Raw genomic sequence first — 16,173 nt, 5'->3', positions numbered from 1 at the left:
GAATGAGATTAGTTTAGCATCTGTTATAAACTTTGGCAGGACGTGTTGCCAAAACTCCAAAAATCAGCTACTTGGTGAGTCTTATGATAGTTGTTTACGAGTCCTGTTTCACTTATAACTGAGAAATTTGAACCCATTAAACCAAATTTTCAAAAATTTTCCACTGTGGTTAAAAAACAGAGAATGAAAACAAACCGTGGGTGTGTTCTGTGACCCACCGGGCCACACAGCAGGCCGAGAGCCCAGGATGTATTGGTCAGTTTGGGGGGGGCTTGTAAGTTCAAATTGTTTTTTGTTTTTTTTTAATGGTTATTGGCAACTTGTGTATTTTCCAAGACATGACACCATGCTAACATTAGAAATACTCTCAGGATCATAGCATCCTAAGATTTCTGGTACTGTAAGATTCTTTCTTGGTCTTGTGAATCTGTTTCTTCCCTTCGTCCTTCGTGCAGTAGAAAACAGTTCTGAGAATTTCATGCGACCTCTTGGCCTAGTTCACTTCTTAAAAACATGGATGAAAGGAATGCCTTTTAAACCTCCCCCTGAGACACATACACACGCTTCTTATTTGGTAGAGGACCAGGTGGATGTAGGCTGGGGAAAGAGAGGAGCTGGATGAGAGCTGGGTGAAGTTCATGGTCTATAGCGCACATACCTCACTGACAACAAACAGCTGGTTACTAAGGGACCGAAACCTTAAAGCTTAAGAAGGGGCAGGTTGTGTGCACATTTTTAATGTGTGAATTCAGTGTAGGTCTTCATCAGGGTCTGAAGAAGGCCACAAACCGAAAGACGCTGGTCTTGCAATAAGTTGTTCTATAAAAGTGTTGCTGGATTTTAGACCTTTTTAACTGAACTACGGTGCCAACGTTGGGCAACAATGGAGGTCTAAGTAAGGCTTTAGCTACACAGACAATACTTTATACAATATTGCCAACCTTATAATTGTGTCTTTTACCAAAAAGGCAGAGAAAACTGAGCAGTGTGAAATGAATGATGAAGGTGCAAAGGAAAAACAAGGTACAGTAGCAGGGGGAAAATGTTGGTTGACAACTTAAGTTGTCAGACAACTTAAGCAAGGAAATGAACCTGAGAGCAGACAGTTCAAGTAGGTACACATACAAAACATGGACAACTGAAAGAGACAGAGCAGATGCATTCATCTGCCACTCATTGGGTGGTGTGGGTCACCCTGCTTTAAACTTACATTACAGCCCATGTGGTGTGACATAGCCTGCATTCTTATTTACTTGTCTTCTTCTTTTGTCTAACTGGCCAAACATAGATGACATGATGTCCAGGTATTTCCAGCTGGATATCTTTAGGCACGCAAATACATGAATAGCGAATCCCAGACTATGGCATCAGTCTTTGAAATAAGAGCATGGGCTTCTTCCTACCCCTGTAATTTTGCACAAGAAACTTCCAACAGAATAAATATCTTGCAGAAGAGACAGAGAAACTAATTTCTACATCATATAAGAAAATAGATCAGAATGTAATGCATCCATCATAAAGATTTGAGTGAAGCGATTACAAAACCATCAAATTTTCTACCAAAGTTAAATCGGTTTCTGGTAATGAAAAGCTGCAAGTAAGCCAAAAATCATCTTCGTTAATCTGGGTTTCAGTGGAGCACTTTAAACACTCTTCCACTCTTTTCCACCCTGCTAAGAATCAGGCTGCATCAAAAACACATGGCCACAGATGTGAAAGACCAGACTAGCTGCTACATGGCTTTGATCAAGCAAAACTGGACAAGGAGACATTTGAAAGGGAGTGGAAGACAGATGCTGTGACAGATATAAAAACAGATAGAGAGAAATGAACACATGCTGCAACTAGGAGGGTGGGGGCAGTTGGAAAGCAACCAGCAAGTCTGTGAAGAAAAAAAATGTGAAGAGGAAGATGAGGGGTTGAGGTGAAAAGGAACGGAAACTTTAAGAGAACTAAGGTAGCTACAGAAAAGTATATCCAAATGTGATCAGGCCAGGTTGTTAAAATAATATATATGATTTATAACTTCTATGGGAGATCAAAATGAAAGAATCTGTATCATAACGAGGAGTATGTTGTCATCAATACAACTACTGTAAAAGGTGGAGAAAGCATGCAAAGGAAGAGTCAGTCCATTTAACCACGGTCCAATAAACCTTATGTTTTGTGGCCTGCGTGTACTTTTCTCCCCATAGAGACTTAAACTAAAGAGGTTTGTGGATTGTTGATGTTGGAATGTGGTCAGCCTCTGAAAGGAGAATATAGCTAGCTGACGAACAGCAATTCTACTGCTAAACTGTGTGACTATCATGTGGTGAACATTCCAGAAAACAAACCTTAGTGGGCTTAGTTTTCACAGCCTGTCGCCATCCTTCTTTCAGTGAGCCAGAAAACATTGAAGTGATACAAATTAAACTGTATTTTTAATATGCCAATATACCTGATCCTGAACTAACTTGACAGCTCTCAGAGAGTGCAGACCTTCGTCAAGGCAGCTCTGTTTTCCCATAATGCCATTACACTTAAAAGTAATAGTTGCATGATGGTTTGACCCTCATAATATGATTTCTTGACCAAACTTAGGCATTTGGAATCACACTGATATATCATGATTAGTTTGAAAGTTACTCAAGAAAAACGATAAACAATGGCAATGACTCAGTGGGGCGGCATGGTGTCACAGTGGTTCTTTCTTTTGCCTCACAACAAGAAGGTTCCGGACTGACCCGGTACCTTTCTGTGTGGAGTTTGCTTGTTCTCCCTGTGCCTATGTGGGTTCTCTCCGGATACTCCGGCTTCCTCCCACAGTCCAAAGACATGCAGCTTAGGTTGATTGGTGACTCTAAATTATGCCTAGGAGTGAGTGAGGGTGTGTGTGGTTGTCTATCTCTAAGTGTCATAACAAAGGGTACATCTCATGTCTCTTATAAGATCGTTCCTATGTCGTTAGATGTACAACATTCCAAGTGTCTTATATTGGCTCTGAGGCCTGAGGAGCTGGAGCTGAAGGAAGTTTTTTGTGACGTGACATCCCCCTGTCAGAAATCAGCTATTCGCTGTAGCTGGATGACTGATGTGAGCAGTGAAACAAATATAAAACAGTACATAATTTAGCGTCTTTAAGTACACTGGTTTGGTTTAAACCAAAACAATGCTCCACAGAGCTGAGGAGAACTGCAGCGCTGGGTGACAATTCTCTGTGGGTTTGTCATTAGCAGTGGCCTCTTTCACATTAGTCATCTGATCTGTTGTGGATATAAGAATGTTGATTAGTGCAGCTTTAGGAACAACTGTAATATACACTTTTCTGGCCCACTTTTCTGACTCTGGAGTCAATGGGAAAAATATCCACTAATTTTTTGTCATCACTAATAAAGCCTAGTGATTTAGCAGCTCTTCAGCTGAGTCACAGTAGATTTGTAAGTTTTAGTCTTGCCTTTCTAGTTTATCTGTAGGTTAAGAAAAAGTTGCCTGCAATTGTTTTCACTGCTCTGTTCTAATTTAGGAGAGAAGCAAATATATCAGGGGGTTACCACTGCATGTGCTGGCATGGCTATAAGGACCTGTATATTTGACTGTGCTGCACTGGGAGCTAGAAAAGAGAAACAATGGCCATCACAGGGATCATAGAAAGCTGATGTATGGAGTTAATATATGGGAAGCTTCTTAAGGTATGTGCACATACTGTACACAGATGTACTGTACTCATACATGTGTTTCTCTGTGTGTTTGAGGCAAAGAATGTGAGGTAAGATGCCCGTGGATGCCACTTAGTGTGAAATATACAGTGCATTCCCTTGACTGGGAGTTGAAAGATGATTTGAGTACAGATGAAATCATAAAATCATGAAAAAGACGCACTTACTTCCCAACTTCATCAATGACAGGAGCTGGACACAATAAGAATGTGTTTTGTACTTCAGCTGGTTTTTCATCTAGGAGGCAAAGACAACATTTTTATAATGTATATCAAAAATGTACAGTATATATAGCTGCATATTATTATAGACACTGTAAGGCTTTAAAGGGTTAGCAAATGCTGAAAGCTGCCAAGTGACAAGATTTTTTCTTGTGAGGATCTTTTTTCACTGTGTTGATGAAACTGTCATGTTTCTGAAGATTATTGTGTAATGACAGCACTTTTGAAGAGAAAATACACAGGTTTATGTGCAAATGAAAAAAACAAGACCCTGAGAGAAGCCCTGTTACAGACCAGATGGGTTTACATTGAAAGAAAAGAACAACCAAAAGTATACTGTAGGTCTACTTACTGACTGTAACGGTATCATTGATTTTGAAGCTGCAGAGCACCTGGTTGATGTTTCTGGCATGGAAAAATCCGTTTCCTCTCACCACTACTTGGAAAGACTCTGGTAACACAACCCACATGGACATGATTACATTCAGTATTGTACAGTCCAGTTAGTTACATTCCACACCCAGCATGTTTTTAAGGGCTGTCTTTAAAGTGGAATCTAAAACGGTTTCTTACAGGTCAGGATATTTGTTCAAAGAAAATGATACTGAATACAGTTCCAAGAGGTAGAAAGAGAAAGCTAATCAAATAAAACTAAATCTGGATTTTATTTATGTATGATGTTTTCAGAATGTTTACTTACTTTAAATATCTACCAAGGTTTTCCCTACCATAGAAATGATTAGGAGCAGGGCTTACGCTAAATGAATGTAAAAAGGCGACATAACACAATGAATATATAAGCAGTGGTGAGTTATATGCACTGAAAAATAACAGAGAGGTGACTTGATCTCAAAGCGAAATGATCTGTAAGCTGGCAACAGCAGCGACCTGTCAGTCATCTTGGACCAATGTCTGTGTGAGTGGCAGCAGCTGACTGGGTATTTCTCTGTACCTTCAACTCAGGATGGTAGTTACAGCCATCGATAAGCTTAGGCTCCACGTTTTTTCCCCCAATTAATTTTTTTGTCCTCTCTTGTCATTGTTACATAAAACAGAAAAATCCTAATACTGAAACCTAAAACCTAATACTATAATAATAATAATAAAAACAGACCTGAAAACACATTTAGCACTTAACATGCTGAGGGAGGTATAGTGAAAGGGAAACACATAGAGTAGTTTTAGGCCAAAATTTCTTGTCTGGTAGGGTGACAGGTTGTCAGACGTTGTTCACCAAACAAGCAAACTAATTAGGTATACTGTATGACTTTAATTTATGAACCCAGATTTGATTGTATTGTACCTGCAGGGCAAAACTGACCAGGAGAGTGCTCGCTGTAAAGGCACGCCAGTGTATACTATTTACTTTAAAGGGAAATAATTTTCTGTTTGAAGGGTGAAAGCAATTCACTGCTTAATAAAAAGCAAAAGTACTGTAGATTTGAGAAACAGTATAAGTCATACTGCTTTTGCCAAAAACATTTGATCAACCCCTACTTTATTTGTCGCTCATAATGTTGCTCATAATTTCTTGGCAGGACACTAAAGGATGTCTTCAGTTTCAGCTGCAGCCAATATTAACACTGCTACTCTCACACAGTCAGTCTTTTTAATAACACCCTATAATATTATTTTCACTGATCCCAATACATTTCCTGTATGTGACCTGGATGCCCATGTATGGTTGTTTTTCAGTCTGGGATTGTCACTTCATCACTGACGTGAGAGAAAGGGAGCTGAGATGCCCAGTAATGAAATTAACATGCTTTCAGAAAAGATGGGAGGCTGACATCAGTGTCAATAATTCAGTGTGTGTGTGTGTCAGTGTTTGTGTTTCCAGCTCCCCACCTCCTGCGCACACACTGGAGGGCTCAGCTGCCAAAATTTCAATGCAGGATTTCTTGATGATCTGGAGAAGAAATGAGGAACAAAGACAGTGGTCATTTTAGGAGGTTTTTTCCTTTTTTTGTTTCTTCAATCCAAAACCACAAGAAAATGAAACTGAATGGGTGATAAATGAATGTGCACTGTGTTTATCTGCTGTAATATAACATGTAATTAGCATTTCCAAGTTACTAGCCCTACCACCTACTATAAATGGTAAACTTTTCTTCCCAGGTCAAGGAGCATGTCACTAGCTGACAACAGTACATTAGTTTGCAGGGCTTCAGGTTATGTATAAACATAACTAGCATAACTTAGTATATCCCTTTTGTGCAGAAGTTGGTTCTGGACGCTAACATTTAGCAGCTCTTTCCTGCTCTTTATTTGATTTGGGGACATTTACAGTACAGTAGGCTTACCCTGTCTGTACTGTTTTTTGAATGTGTGAGAGTGTTTTATAAAGCCAGTGTACACAAAGAGTTACAGTTCTGCCTGCTGTATGGTTAAAAAGAGGGAGCAGAGTACAAAGAGCTGAGTTGTAAACTTGCAGGAGGCTATACTTTTAGATCAGCATTGCTTTTAAGCATTGACATTGTGAGTATAGTGTAGTGGCTGGACTAACACTGATGGATATAACTTAAATATCTGCACACACAGGTGTTTATTTACCGAATCAATGACTCCCCGGAGGGCATGGAAGCCCCCCAACACAGGAAACACATGCTCAATGGTGTCTGCAATGGTGGCCAGCTATTGAGACAGTATTGTGGATGGAGGAAAGAAAGGGAGAAGTAAGTAATGGTATTAAAGAAGAATTCATTTGCAAAAACATTACAACAGTCCCTTAGCTCTCCAGTATCCATCACATTAAATACAGGGTCCTGAATCAGCATGTTGAAGCCAAAGATTCAGGATTACTCAAGTTACAGATGTTTCTCTGGTCCACTCCATTGTGTTAGCATGCACAGTAGCTGAAGGAGCTCAGAGTTAAATATCACCAGGGTTGGTTTTCAGGAACTTTTAAATTATGGGTTAGCCAAAATTTAGAGTGGCCACTGAATACAAACACAGTAACAGCGTTTTGGATGTTTCCACAACTCTGGATTCCTGAACATACAAGGTAAACTCTTTGTATTACCTGTGTCTCATTGAAGTCTTTGACACCAACACAGTACACAATAGCTCCAAGAGACCTGGCTCTCTCTGCCTGTTGCATAGATAAATGAAATAAATCAATGAAGACATTTGTGCCTTAAAAGCGGCCCTGTCACTTTTGCTATAACTGTAGCATTTTGGGAAATCAGTCTGTGTGTAGTTGCTACCTCTTCCTGTGCAGTGATGAGCTGATGTTCCTGCAACTCTCCATCTGTCAGTGCAATGATCACACTGGCAGTACCTGGAAAAAAGAGCCAAGCTATAACTTCAACATTGTCCAGCTTGAAGCACATTTTCATACAGTCTGAGTGATTTATTTACTGCTTACCAAAGTTCTCCCGTTGTATCTGCTCATTTGCCTTCAAATAGGAAAACGTTTTCATGATCAGAAGAACAGGAAAGACTAAGGCTTCACATTTACACAAGTAAATAAGTAAATGCTGATTGGAGTTTAGCTACAAAAGGGTTGATTCTAAATGAAAATATCATAAAACAACAACAACAAAAGCTCACCTCCTGCAGTCCAAGGTGCATGAATGTGTCTCCACCAGGTTTCTCTTTTTTCAGAGCGTTCAGCCCCTTTCTAATGTTCACTCTGAAGACAGGAAACAGAGCAGGGTGAGCCTTGTGGAAGATGACCTCAACTGTAGTTTTGTCCTAATTATCATGTCTGCCAATATGAAAACTAATCTGTCTCCCTGAAATTGTTGTAATGTATCTGTATTGTATTGGTTTCTGTCACTGCTAACCCTTCTGTGAAGACTATTATTTCTCTAAACTCTCATTATATGCTAGTTTATACTTCTACTCCACTACATCCATCCATTCATTATCTATACCGCTTATCCTGAAGAGGATCGCAGGGGACTGGAGCCAGTCCCAGATGTCACTGGGGTAGAGGCGGGGTACTCCACTACATTTCAAAGGGAAATACTGTGCTTTTTAAAGCTCTACATTTATCTGATAGATATAATTATATATATAAAGTAAACTAAATCCACCACCACTAGTTGGTAGTTAGGTACTAGGAGTATGCTAATGGAGTATGTTTACATGTAGGGGATTTTCCACCATAGGAACCCACCAAAACATGTTGAGCCAGGTAATGCTCATCACGGGGTCTGCATTTGTGTCCACTGCCATCTGCCCACTGTAGAGGTGTGTTCCAGTACAAAAATCAAGTTCTAGGAACTTGATGGGAGTGGTGGCACTCACAGAACTGTTGCCCATGATTGATTAAATGTCAGCATCTTCACATCTCAATGAGCTATTAGCATACAAGCAATGTGTATAAACATGCACACGCTGGTTTAGAGGTAAACTGGCTGTAGACTTGGTGTTTAGAGGTAAAACTGGGATCACATTTCTGCAAGTTTGTGTTCTGCTTGTTCAACAGCTGTTTGATAAACTGCTCATATAGTTTCCATTACTGGCTGATTTTGTTGCACTCAGGAGCATTTGTGATCCTTGACTCATGTCCTCTGCTCAGCTGTGTGATGTGAGTGTGAGTGAGGAGCGTAGCCCCGCCATCATCTAAACAGAGACCGACACAGAAAAACAGTGGAAACGCCAAGCAGAACAGACCGCATCAGCCCATGAGGTTATGCCAGGTGATGGTTATGTTAAGCACGGGGTGTACCCTTCATTAGGTTTCGACTGTGGAAACGCAGCTATTGTTGTATTCATACTTTTACTTAAGTAAAGGATCTGAAATCTTCCAACACTGACTACTCGAGCTGGAGAAGATCTGTTGCAAATGAAAGCTAAGTTCATGCAATAGTGGTTAATAGTGACTTTCACCTCTCACACACACAACACTCATTCACAGTAACACTGAGATTTATTCAACAACGGGCACATGATGATTCATGTCAGTTTAAAGAGCATCTGCTTTCACTCTGGTGCAATGGTTTGGTAGTTTACTTTACGACTGATTTTCCTCTGTGTAAGAGCACTCCATGCTAGAATAACCTTTACTTAGAACACAAACTCAGCTTAGGGCAGTCACTTGCAGTTGATTCCTGACACTAAATGGCTATAATAATAAAGTTATCAACAGACTGACTGTATCACCCATAACTTTACCTGTTTTCTGTCAGTTTCATAATGGTGGACGCTCTGGAGGAGAATGTTATGAAGGACATCCTTAGCATGGGACTGTAACAGAAAACGAGAAAAAAAACAATGTGCAGTATCATCACACCCATAAGTTAACACCTCACAGTTGTTTTAGAGTGTAAACAGTTAAAAAATCTCCAGATGTTAACCAGTTTCCGATAATTCTGACAATTCTACACTATCTGAGATTAATTAGAAAAACTGTAATACTTTGAAAGTGACATGTTTTCCTCAGAAACATAAAATAACTGCCAGTGTTTGTATGGACAATGTCAGTGAGGACAAGCTACCTCACTTCCAATGAGCTCACTCCAACAATCTATGTATGAAGTGCTGTGTTGTTTTAAATGCAGCCCAACACACCAAGCCAAAGCCACACCATGCATGGATTTGTGTCGGCATATGAACCCTTTGTGTGTGACAGTGTGTTAGATGTTAATGTAAAAAACATGTCACAAAATCTTCAGATGTGGAAGTTTGTATTTATTGGACACATGCCTAACTATCTGAAGTGAAAATTGTGAGAGACAATAAGTCGAGATTTGCGCTGTTTAAAATTTTCTCGTGTTTGTTTCAAACTGAAACTTTGAGGAGGGTTGGTTCTTTGATTTGGCTGAGCTTCAAAGCTCCAGGTATTGTTGTGGCTTTCAAACAGCGTGCACACAAAACAAAGCCACTCACAAACTGAAGGACAGATGCAGCCATTCTTTGAAATACTGCATACACATTGCCTAGTGCTTCCTCCCCTCAGTCTAAAGAGGCTTTAAAGCCAAGACTGGCCATATACATAGAGCCTGTCCAGCCTATAGTCGACCAGACACCATCCTTTCTCTTGCAGAGACTGAAACATCAGCCTGGACACCGAGTGGCTTAGCATATGGCCAGCTGTAGCTGTAGAAACATGTTTTATTTTACTTTACTGAGGTGACTGCTGGGTGATATGTGGCCATCTCCTCAGTAACTGACAGTATATCTCAGGGATCCAGGAAGGCCAGGAAAGAGACAACAAAGCTGTTCGCTGCATCTAGAGAATTGCAATCCAGTTACAAAACCTTACCAAACCTTTAAAATGCTACAGTATATATAGTTCCTCTTTTCGCCTAAATTTTAAATAGGTTGTGTTAACATGTATGTTTTTATTACCTTTTGAATTTTTCAGCTAAATTCTCCACAAAATAGTAGATTTCCTCCCAGTGATTCTTCACACTGCCAGACCTAGGAGAGAGATAAAGGGAAAACCACTTAATTAAAACGGCATCTATGTCTAAAAAAATCATTCATTAAATTAACATCTCTACAACAGTCAAAAAACGCAATTTCATGAGTTTCATGCAACAGTCATAACTGCACATATGGTAAGTTGGCATAACTATAAATAGTAAAAAAAAACTAGTAGTTGTAAAATATCATTTTTCTACATAAGTTAAATGATTTGTTCAGCAAGAGCAAACAACAAAACAACTAAAAATTAAGCCAGTTTTCAGACACAAACAGACCTCCATATAGTAGTGCAGTCAAAATACTAAGATGCAGCTGTGCTGGCCAAAAACAACAGGAGGTAAAGTCATTAGGTCCACGACATAAAGAACAATCTGTATGTACTTGGCAAAACAGTTATGTTTTGCCAATTTGTTTTTGTTTATTTAACAAAAAGAACTTTGCTTTTATTTCACAGTTGCTATCAAAAGCCAGCGTGCTATTTAACTGCCTAGCTACTAACAGATGGATATTTCCTGTATCTGTTGCTGAACCTCTGAGGGAAGACTATTAAACTTACATTTTATAAAGAAAATAGAACTTTTTGTTTATGTATCACAAACACCATTAGTGGAATAACTTAAAACAAATAGACTTCACCACATATCAGGGGCTAGTAAGTGTTCTGGTGAGATTAAAGGAACTGGTGGTGTAATTTAGCACCCCCTGTGTCCTGAATGAACCCCTGAAGGCAGACGAAATAGGTCCCGGTCTCCCCAGGGGTACCTCCATAAAAGCGGGACTGCCTTTGGAGCTACTAGACGGCATCTGGCATGATCTGGCCAGTCAGCAGGTCATCTGTTAGCTAGTGAGCGAGTCATAGGGATGATACATTGGAAATGAGTTGTGGTAAAACTGGAGGTGTGTTTAAAGGATAAAGCTTCAAGCTGACTAAATGTTATTCTAGGTGCTGACTGACATTAGACACACTGGTACTGGTTGCTGTTACTCCATATGACACAGGTCAACATCAGTTTTTTATCCATAGGGATTACATGGATTTATTAAACAGCCTATACACATTGTCCACTGAGAAGTCTTTATTAATACCCAAACTTCGGAATGTGACATTTTAGGTCTGTACCTTTATTATTGACTGGAGAAAATTAGTTTAACGAGTGACACTGACAATAAAATTCTTAAACATTAAAACACAATTCAGAAAAAAGTGTAACTCATAGGAGACAACCACATTCAGCAACAGGCCATTCATTACATTGTTGTTTCTTACAGTGTGTTTTGGAGAAATTGGGAACCAGATTAAACAGGGAATCTGTCACTGTATGCTAGTTTAACTTTAGGTTGCATGAATCCCCATCTACATGTGAGCTTTTCATGTGTTTGGCAAAAAAACTATTACTATTACTATTAGAAATGCTTATTTTGTGTCCAACTTATTGTGATTATTTGGGTCTTTAAACATACAGGAACCAAATGAAGTTCACTGCTTTAGAAAACAACAAGAGCTGCATGCCTGAAAACTGGAATGAAAATGAAATGTGACTGATGTTATTGTCAAATGAGTGTCATGGAGGTTATACCCTACGGTGTTTGTGTGTTATTGCTCAGCAGTAGAGGGCTGGCTAGCTGGGAAGACCCAGTCAGGCTAGACCAGCGATTTTCCCATCATACCTCAGTTATTCAGGGCTTTTTATCCTGCAAACTGAACTCTGGATCTTTATTAAATGCTTTGTTTGGCAGACTGAATGTAAGTGGACTGTAGTTTGTATCCTTGTAACCCTTATATGCTCCTTTAAAAACATAATTTGATAGGTTTTCACTGCACCATAGGTTATATAATATCTTCAAGAGGTTACTATAGTTGTTCATTAGCCATCACTGTTGCAGATGCTGACATTTCTGGCTTTCAAAACACAACAAAGACATTTGCAGATACATTACAAGCATTTCTAGAAGTAGCAGAACAATAGTCATCATGGCTGACAGGAGAGCCAGCGCACACTCAGATTTCATCATCAGAAATTCCAAGGAAAACAAACTGATTGATTGCTCAGAAGAAGCTGTTCCAAAGGAAGCAAGAACCTTAGTAGATTTTTGCACCACATATACAGTATATGTCTATATATATGTTATCTCAGTTTCAGTGTTTTCCCTCCTCTATTTTGAACAAATGTTGGTTAACTAAATTGCCTACCTAGGTGTTTTCTCTGTGGTGTTGATCTGATGACTGGCTCCCCCACATCAAAGCTTTAAATACCTATAACACTGACTGTGCAAAAATAGGACAAAACCTTACAAGCTAAACAAAAAATCCTCCTCAAATAAAAAAAAAAAATCTTGAGGTACAGTAAAGGAGGGGAGGTGTTTAGCTTGGATGTCACACAAGGATTGCACAGGCACACACAGAGAGAAGGCCTGTAACCTGAAGGAATGGTGGGAGCCACTTTCTTCTGCAGATTGTTCCATTACAGCAACAGAGGAGGGGGAAAAGAATAGAAAGTCTGCCGAAGCTTTCCTGTAGTTAATAGAGATGCGGGGATCATTTTAGAGTATTTATTTAACATCAAGGTGAATCTGAGGACTCCCACATTTGGGTTTCAGCTGCTTATCTGGATTTCTGAACCACATTGGCCCTTGTTTGATTTGGAACGGTTTGATTGTCTGAGGTGGCTGCAGCCGTGGGACCAAGACCTAGCTTGCATTTTCATTCAGCTGTCCAAACAGCATTAGGGGAGGAAGTGGGCTTTTTTATTCTATGATTCTTTTTATAATCCCTTGATGTAATTTAATGAGTCATGAAGTTCAGCGGTTTGGAGATTGGATGCAGAAAATAAGAGTTTCAAGAGGTGAGAGGGGCATTAATATTGATACAAAAAGTGACAGAGCCCAACTGCAGCTGGAAGTGATGTCATAGCAAACTGTCAAATCCAAGCGACAGTGTTTTCCCTGTTGGATAGATTCTGAGAGCAAGACAGAAATCACACATGGCAGAAAGCCACGTGTGGGCTGAGAGAAAGATAAACGAAAGAAAAGTAGGGGAAGATAAGAGCAAAGGGAAGATGAAGAGCCTTATCGGTCAGATTACAGTACAGTAAATTCAGCTGAGCAGGAGTGAGATAATGTGAAAAATCTGTTGGCTCTACTGTAAGCGGACCACTGCCAGAGAAAACATGGCAATGGTTTGGTAAAAATTTCAAAATAAAGGTCAACTTCCTCTCTGACCTACTCCAGTCTGCTTCAGTTGACATGCCAAACAGCCAGATACACCAAGACCACCAGACAGCCAAAACAAAGAATAAGCTATTAAGTAAATCACTGTGGCAGAGAACATATTTTTTATTTGCACTGAACAGGGTTACTGTTCATGTGCCAGCGGGTCTAGTTTTCATCTGTTTTCCCGATTTTGAAATAGCCAATAAAACAACATTGTAGGCCATTTAAAATCAGGCAGACAAAACAAAAACACGAGCAAGCAAAAGATTAATATGAAGAAAAGAAATTCTGTAGAAAGCAGGAGCAGACAGTAACATGATAATAATGGTGGAGGTTATTAAAGTTGATTAAAGGTAAAGTCATTACAATCGGTGGGTTCCCATCTACAAGTTTTAATACAGTATGTCATTTCAATTTGCACATAAAAAACCGTGTGGAAATGCAGGGAATTCAAAAAAATTTGGCAATATCAAAAATGTTTTTACGCTTACAGTTTAGGTAGAAATGTGATGGAGTTCATTGAAACAGACTTAGCAAATTATTCATGATGTACATGAAGCACTGAACAGATGGAAAGTAGGGATAGAGAAAACATATCTGTGTGGAACCTCCAGTTTTAACACAGCAGTGTAGCATTCCTCAAATTAATACTCAAAACAAACAAAAATGCCATATTTTGATGTCACGGAAACGTGTTGAGCTGAGTAACACTTGTCATGGGTTCTGCTTTTTGTTTCCACTACGGTGCACCTGCTTTGGAAGCCCCTCAGGAGGTAGTACTAAAATCAGGTTCTAGGAACGTGAGGGGGGGAGGGTGTGTGTGCACGCAGAGCAGTCACCCTTGATTGGTTAAAAGTCCGTGTCTTCACAAACACACTCACTAGTTTAGAGATAAACCAGGGACTTCAGTGAGCCACAGGCAAAGCAGTGAAGACATCACATTTCTCTAAGTCTGCTTGTTCAACAGCTGTTTGATTTACTGCTCATATGGTCCCAGCTACTGCCTGTTTCACATGCCTGTTCTATCTCTGCTCAGCTGAGTGAGTGTGTGTGCCAGGTGCGCAGCCCCTCCCTCCTCTAAACAGACACCGGCACAGAGAAAACACAGAGGAAAAACAAAATAGGATGGTCCGCTTCAACCCAGGAGGTTATCCTGGGTGATGGTTAAGTGAAACACGGGGTGTACCACTTGTTAGATTGAGACAGCTTATGTCTCTAGTAGCTGCCAAATACAATTCTAAAGTAAACCAAAAGGAGATGTGTGACATCATAGATGCTGTATCTCTGTTTTTGCAGAACTTGTGCTTATGGCCACATACTTGAAGTAGTTTTTTGTTGGTCCTGACATGATTATAGGTAAATGAAGGAATAATCACCATTATAGCCTAAACCGTGATATCCACATGGATCTCAGAGGGTTCTGGACTGTCTCCAACAACACTTCTAAATGAATTCAGATTTTAGCTGTCCCAAATTATAGAGTAGTTGTGATATACACTCATTTCCTCTGCTGCTACGGCAGGACATTTAGCATCACGTGCCGCTTCCAAATAGCTGTGCGCACAAGGGGAGGTAATATGCATCATTACTGTTAAGTGATACTAAACAGACCATGTCATGAGGAGACAGGAATTTGTTAGATGAAAAAAAAGTGTCTTCCCCATTTCATAAGACCTTAAGAATCAAAACACGCCTTTTAATGCTGACTAAGTGGGATTGGGAGTGTGTGTGTGTGTGTGTGTTGAGGAAACCACAAGTTCATCTGGAGGATGGGAAGGGGGTGGACAGACAGAAAAGAAGACAGAAAAACAGTGAGGCAGAGACAGAGCAAGAAAAAAAGGGCAGAGAAATAGCAACAACAACACATGGAGCAAACCAAGTGGACACACAAAAGGGTGATATGGGGATAATAAATCACTGTTCTGTTTACAGCTTTACCCTCCAGCTCAATAATATATGTGTCAACTCAGGAAAGGAAGTGATCTGAAAATGTGCCTTCCAAGAATTGTTATTGCAATTCTTTAATCTAGCAAAGGATATTACAGCTGAGGCAGACTCTTTCTAAGCCGTTCACATTATTCTAGAATTGTTTTTTTTCTTTAATTTCCCAACCAAGCCCACTCTTATCTACCCAGGAGACACTTGTCTCCCAGAGGGCAACAAGATAACATGTGGGAACAAGCTCTGTCTGTGTGAAGGCTTAGTGGATCTGAGCTTCGTTCTCATGGTTCAAAGTGTTGAAGAAGGAAAAAATGTGTTAAAAATCCCAACTCGGCTAAGGAGGCTGTGTGCCAGCTGGACCTGCCCACACCACCCCAGCCTGCAGCCTGCAGCCAGTAATGTTGCTCCACATTAACTGACTGGGTATAAGGGTCTGTTTATTTAAAGCCACTAACTACTTTTACAGCCATTGCAGAAGTCACAGTCTTTACTGTGTGATTGCTGAGATCATGCTCAGTTCCCAATCCCAGAGGAATTGTTTGGAAAACTAACTAAAAGACGGTGGAGAAGTGTGTCAGAAGAGACCATTGTTTCCTTTTCCAATCTTTGTCTGACCATCCAGTAATGTTCTTTGCAATGCATTTTTTTCTGTTAACCAGGGCAAGGTCATGCCCTGAATGGCACTAAGTGGCATTCACTCACTTTAAAACCCTCGGTGCCTTAAG

At 39.9% G+C, this 16,173-nt stretch overlaps 1 protein-coding gene across 1 annotated transcript in view; it reads right to left on the bottom strand.

The window, feature by feature from the left end:
- The window catches only part of antxr1c (ANTXR cell adhesion molecule 1c), a 33,514-nt gene that overhangs the window by 13,660 nt on the left and 3,681 nt on the right, over positions 1-16,173 (bottom strand). Inside the window, 10 exon segments of the mRNA XM_020615912.1 lie at positions 3,866-3,935; positions 4,272-4,370; positions 5,768-5,828; positions 6,473-6,553; positions 6,942-7,010; positions 7,126-7,199; positions 7,287-7,317; positions 7,472-7,553; positions 9,044-9,115; positions 10,220-10,291. Coding sequence (XP_020471568.1) covers positions 3,866-3,935; positions 4,272-4,370; positions 5,768-5,828; positions 6,473-6,553; positions 6,942-7,010; positions 7,126-7,199; positions 7,287-7,317; positions 7,472-7,553; positions 9,044-9,115; positions 10,220-10,291 — 711 coding nt within the window.

The sequence above is a fragment of the Monopterus albus genome, unplaced genomic scaffold (assembly GCF_001952655.1).
Source record: "Monopterus albus unplaced genomic scaffold, M_albus_1.0 scaffold171.1, whole genome shotgun sequence".
Taxonomy (NCBI): Eukaryota; Metazoa; Chordata; class Actinopteri; order Synbranchiformes; family Synbranchidae; genus Monopterus; species Monopterus albus.
This window is presented reverse-complemented; position numbering and strand designations above follow the sequence as displayed.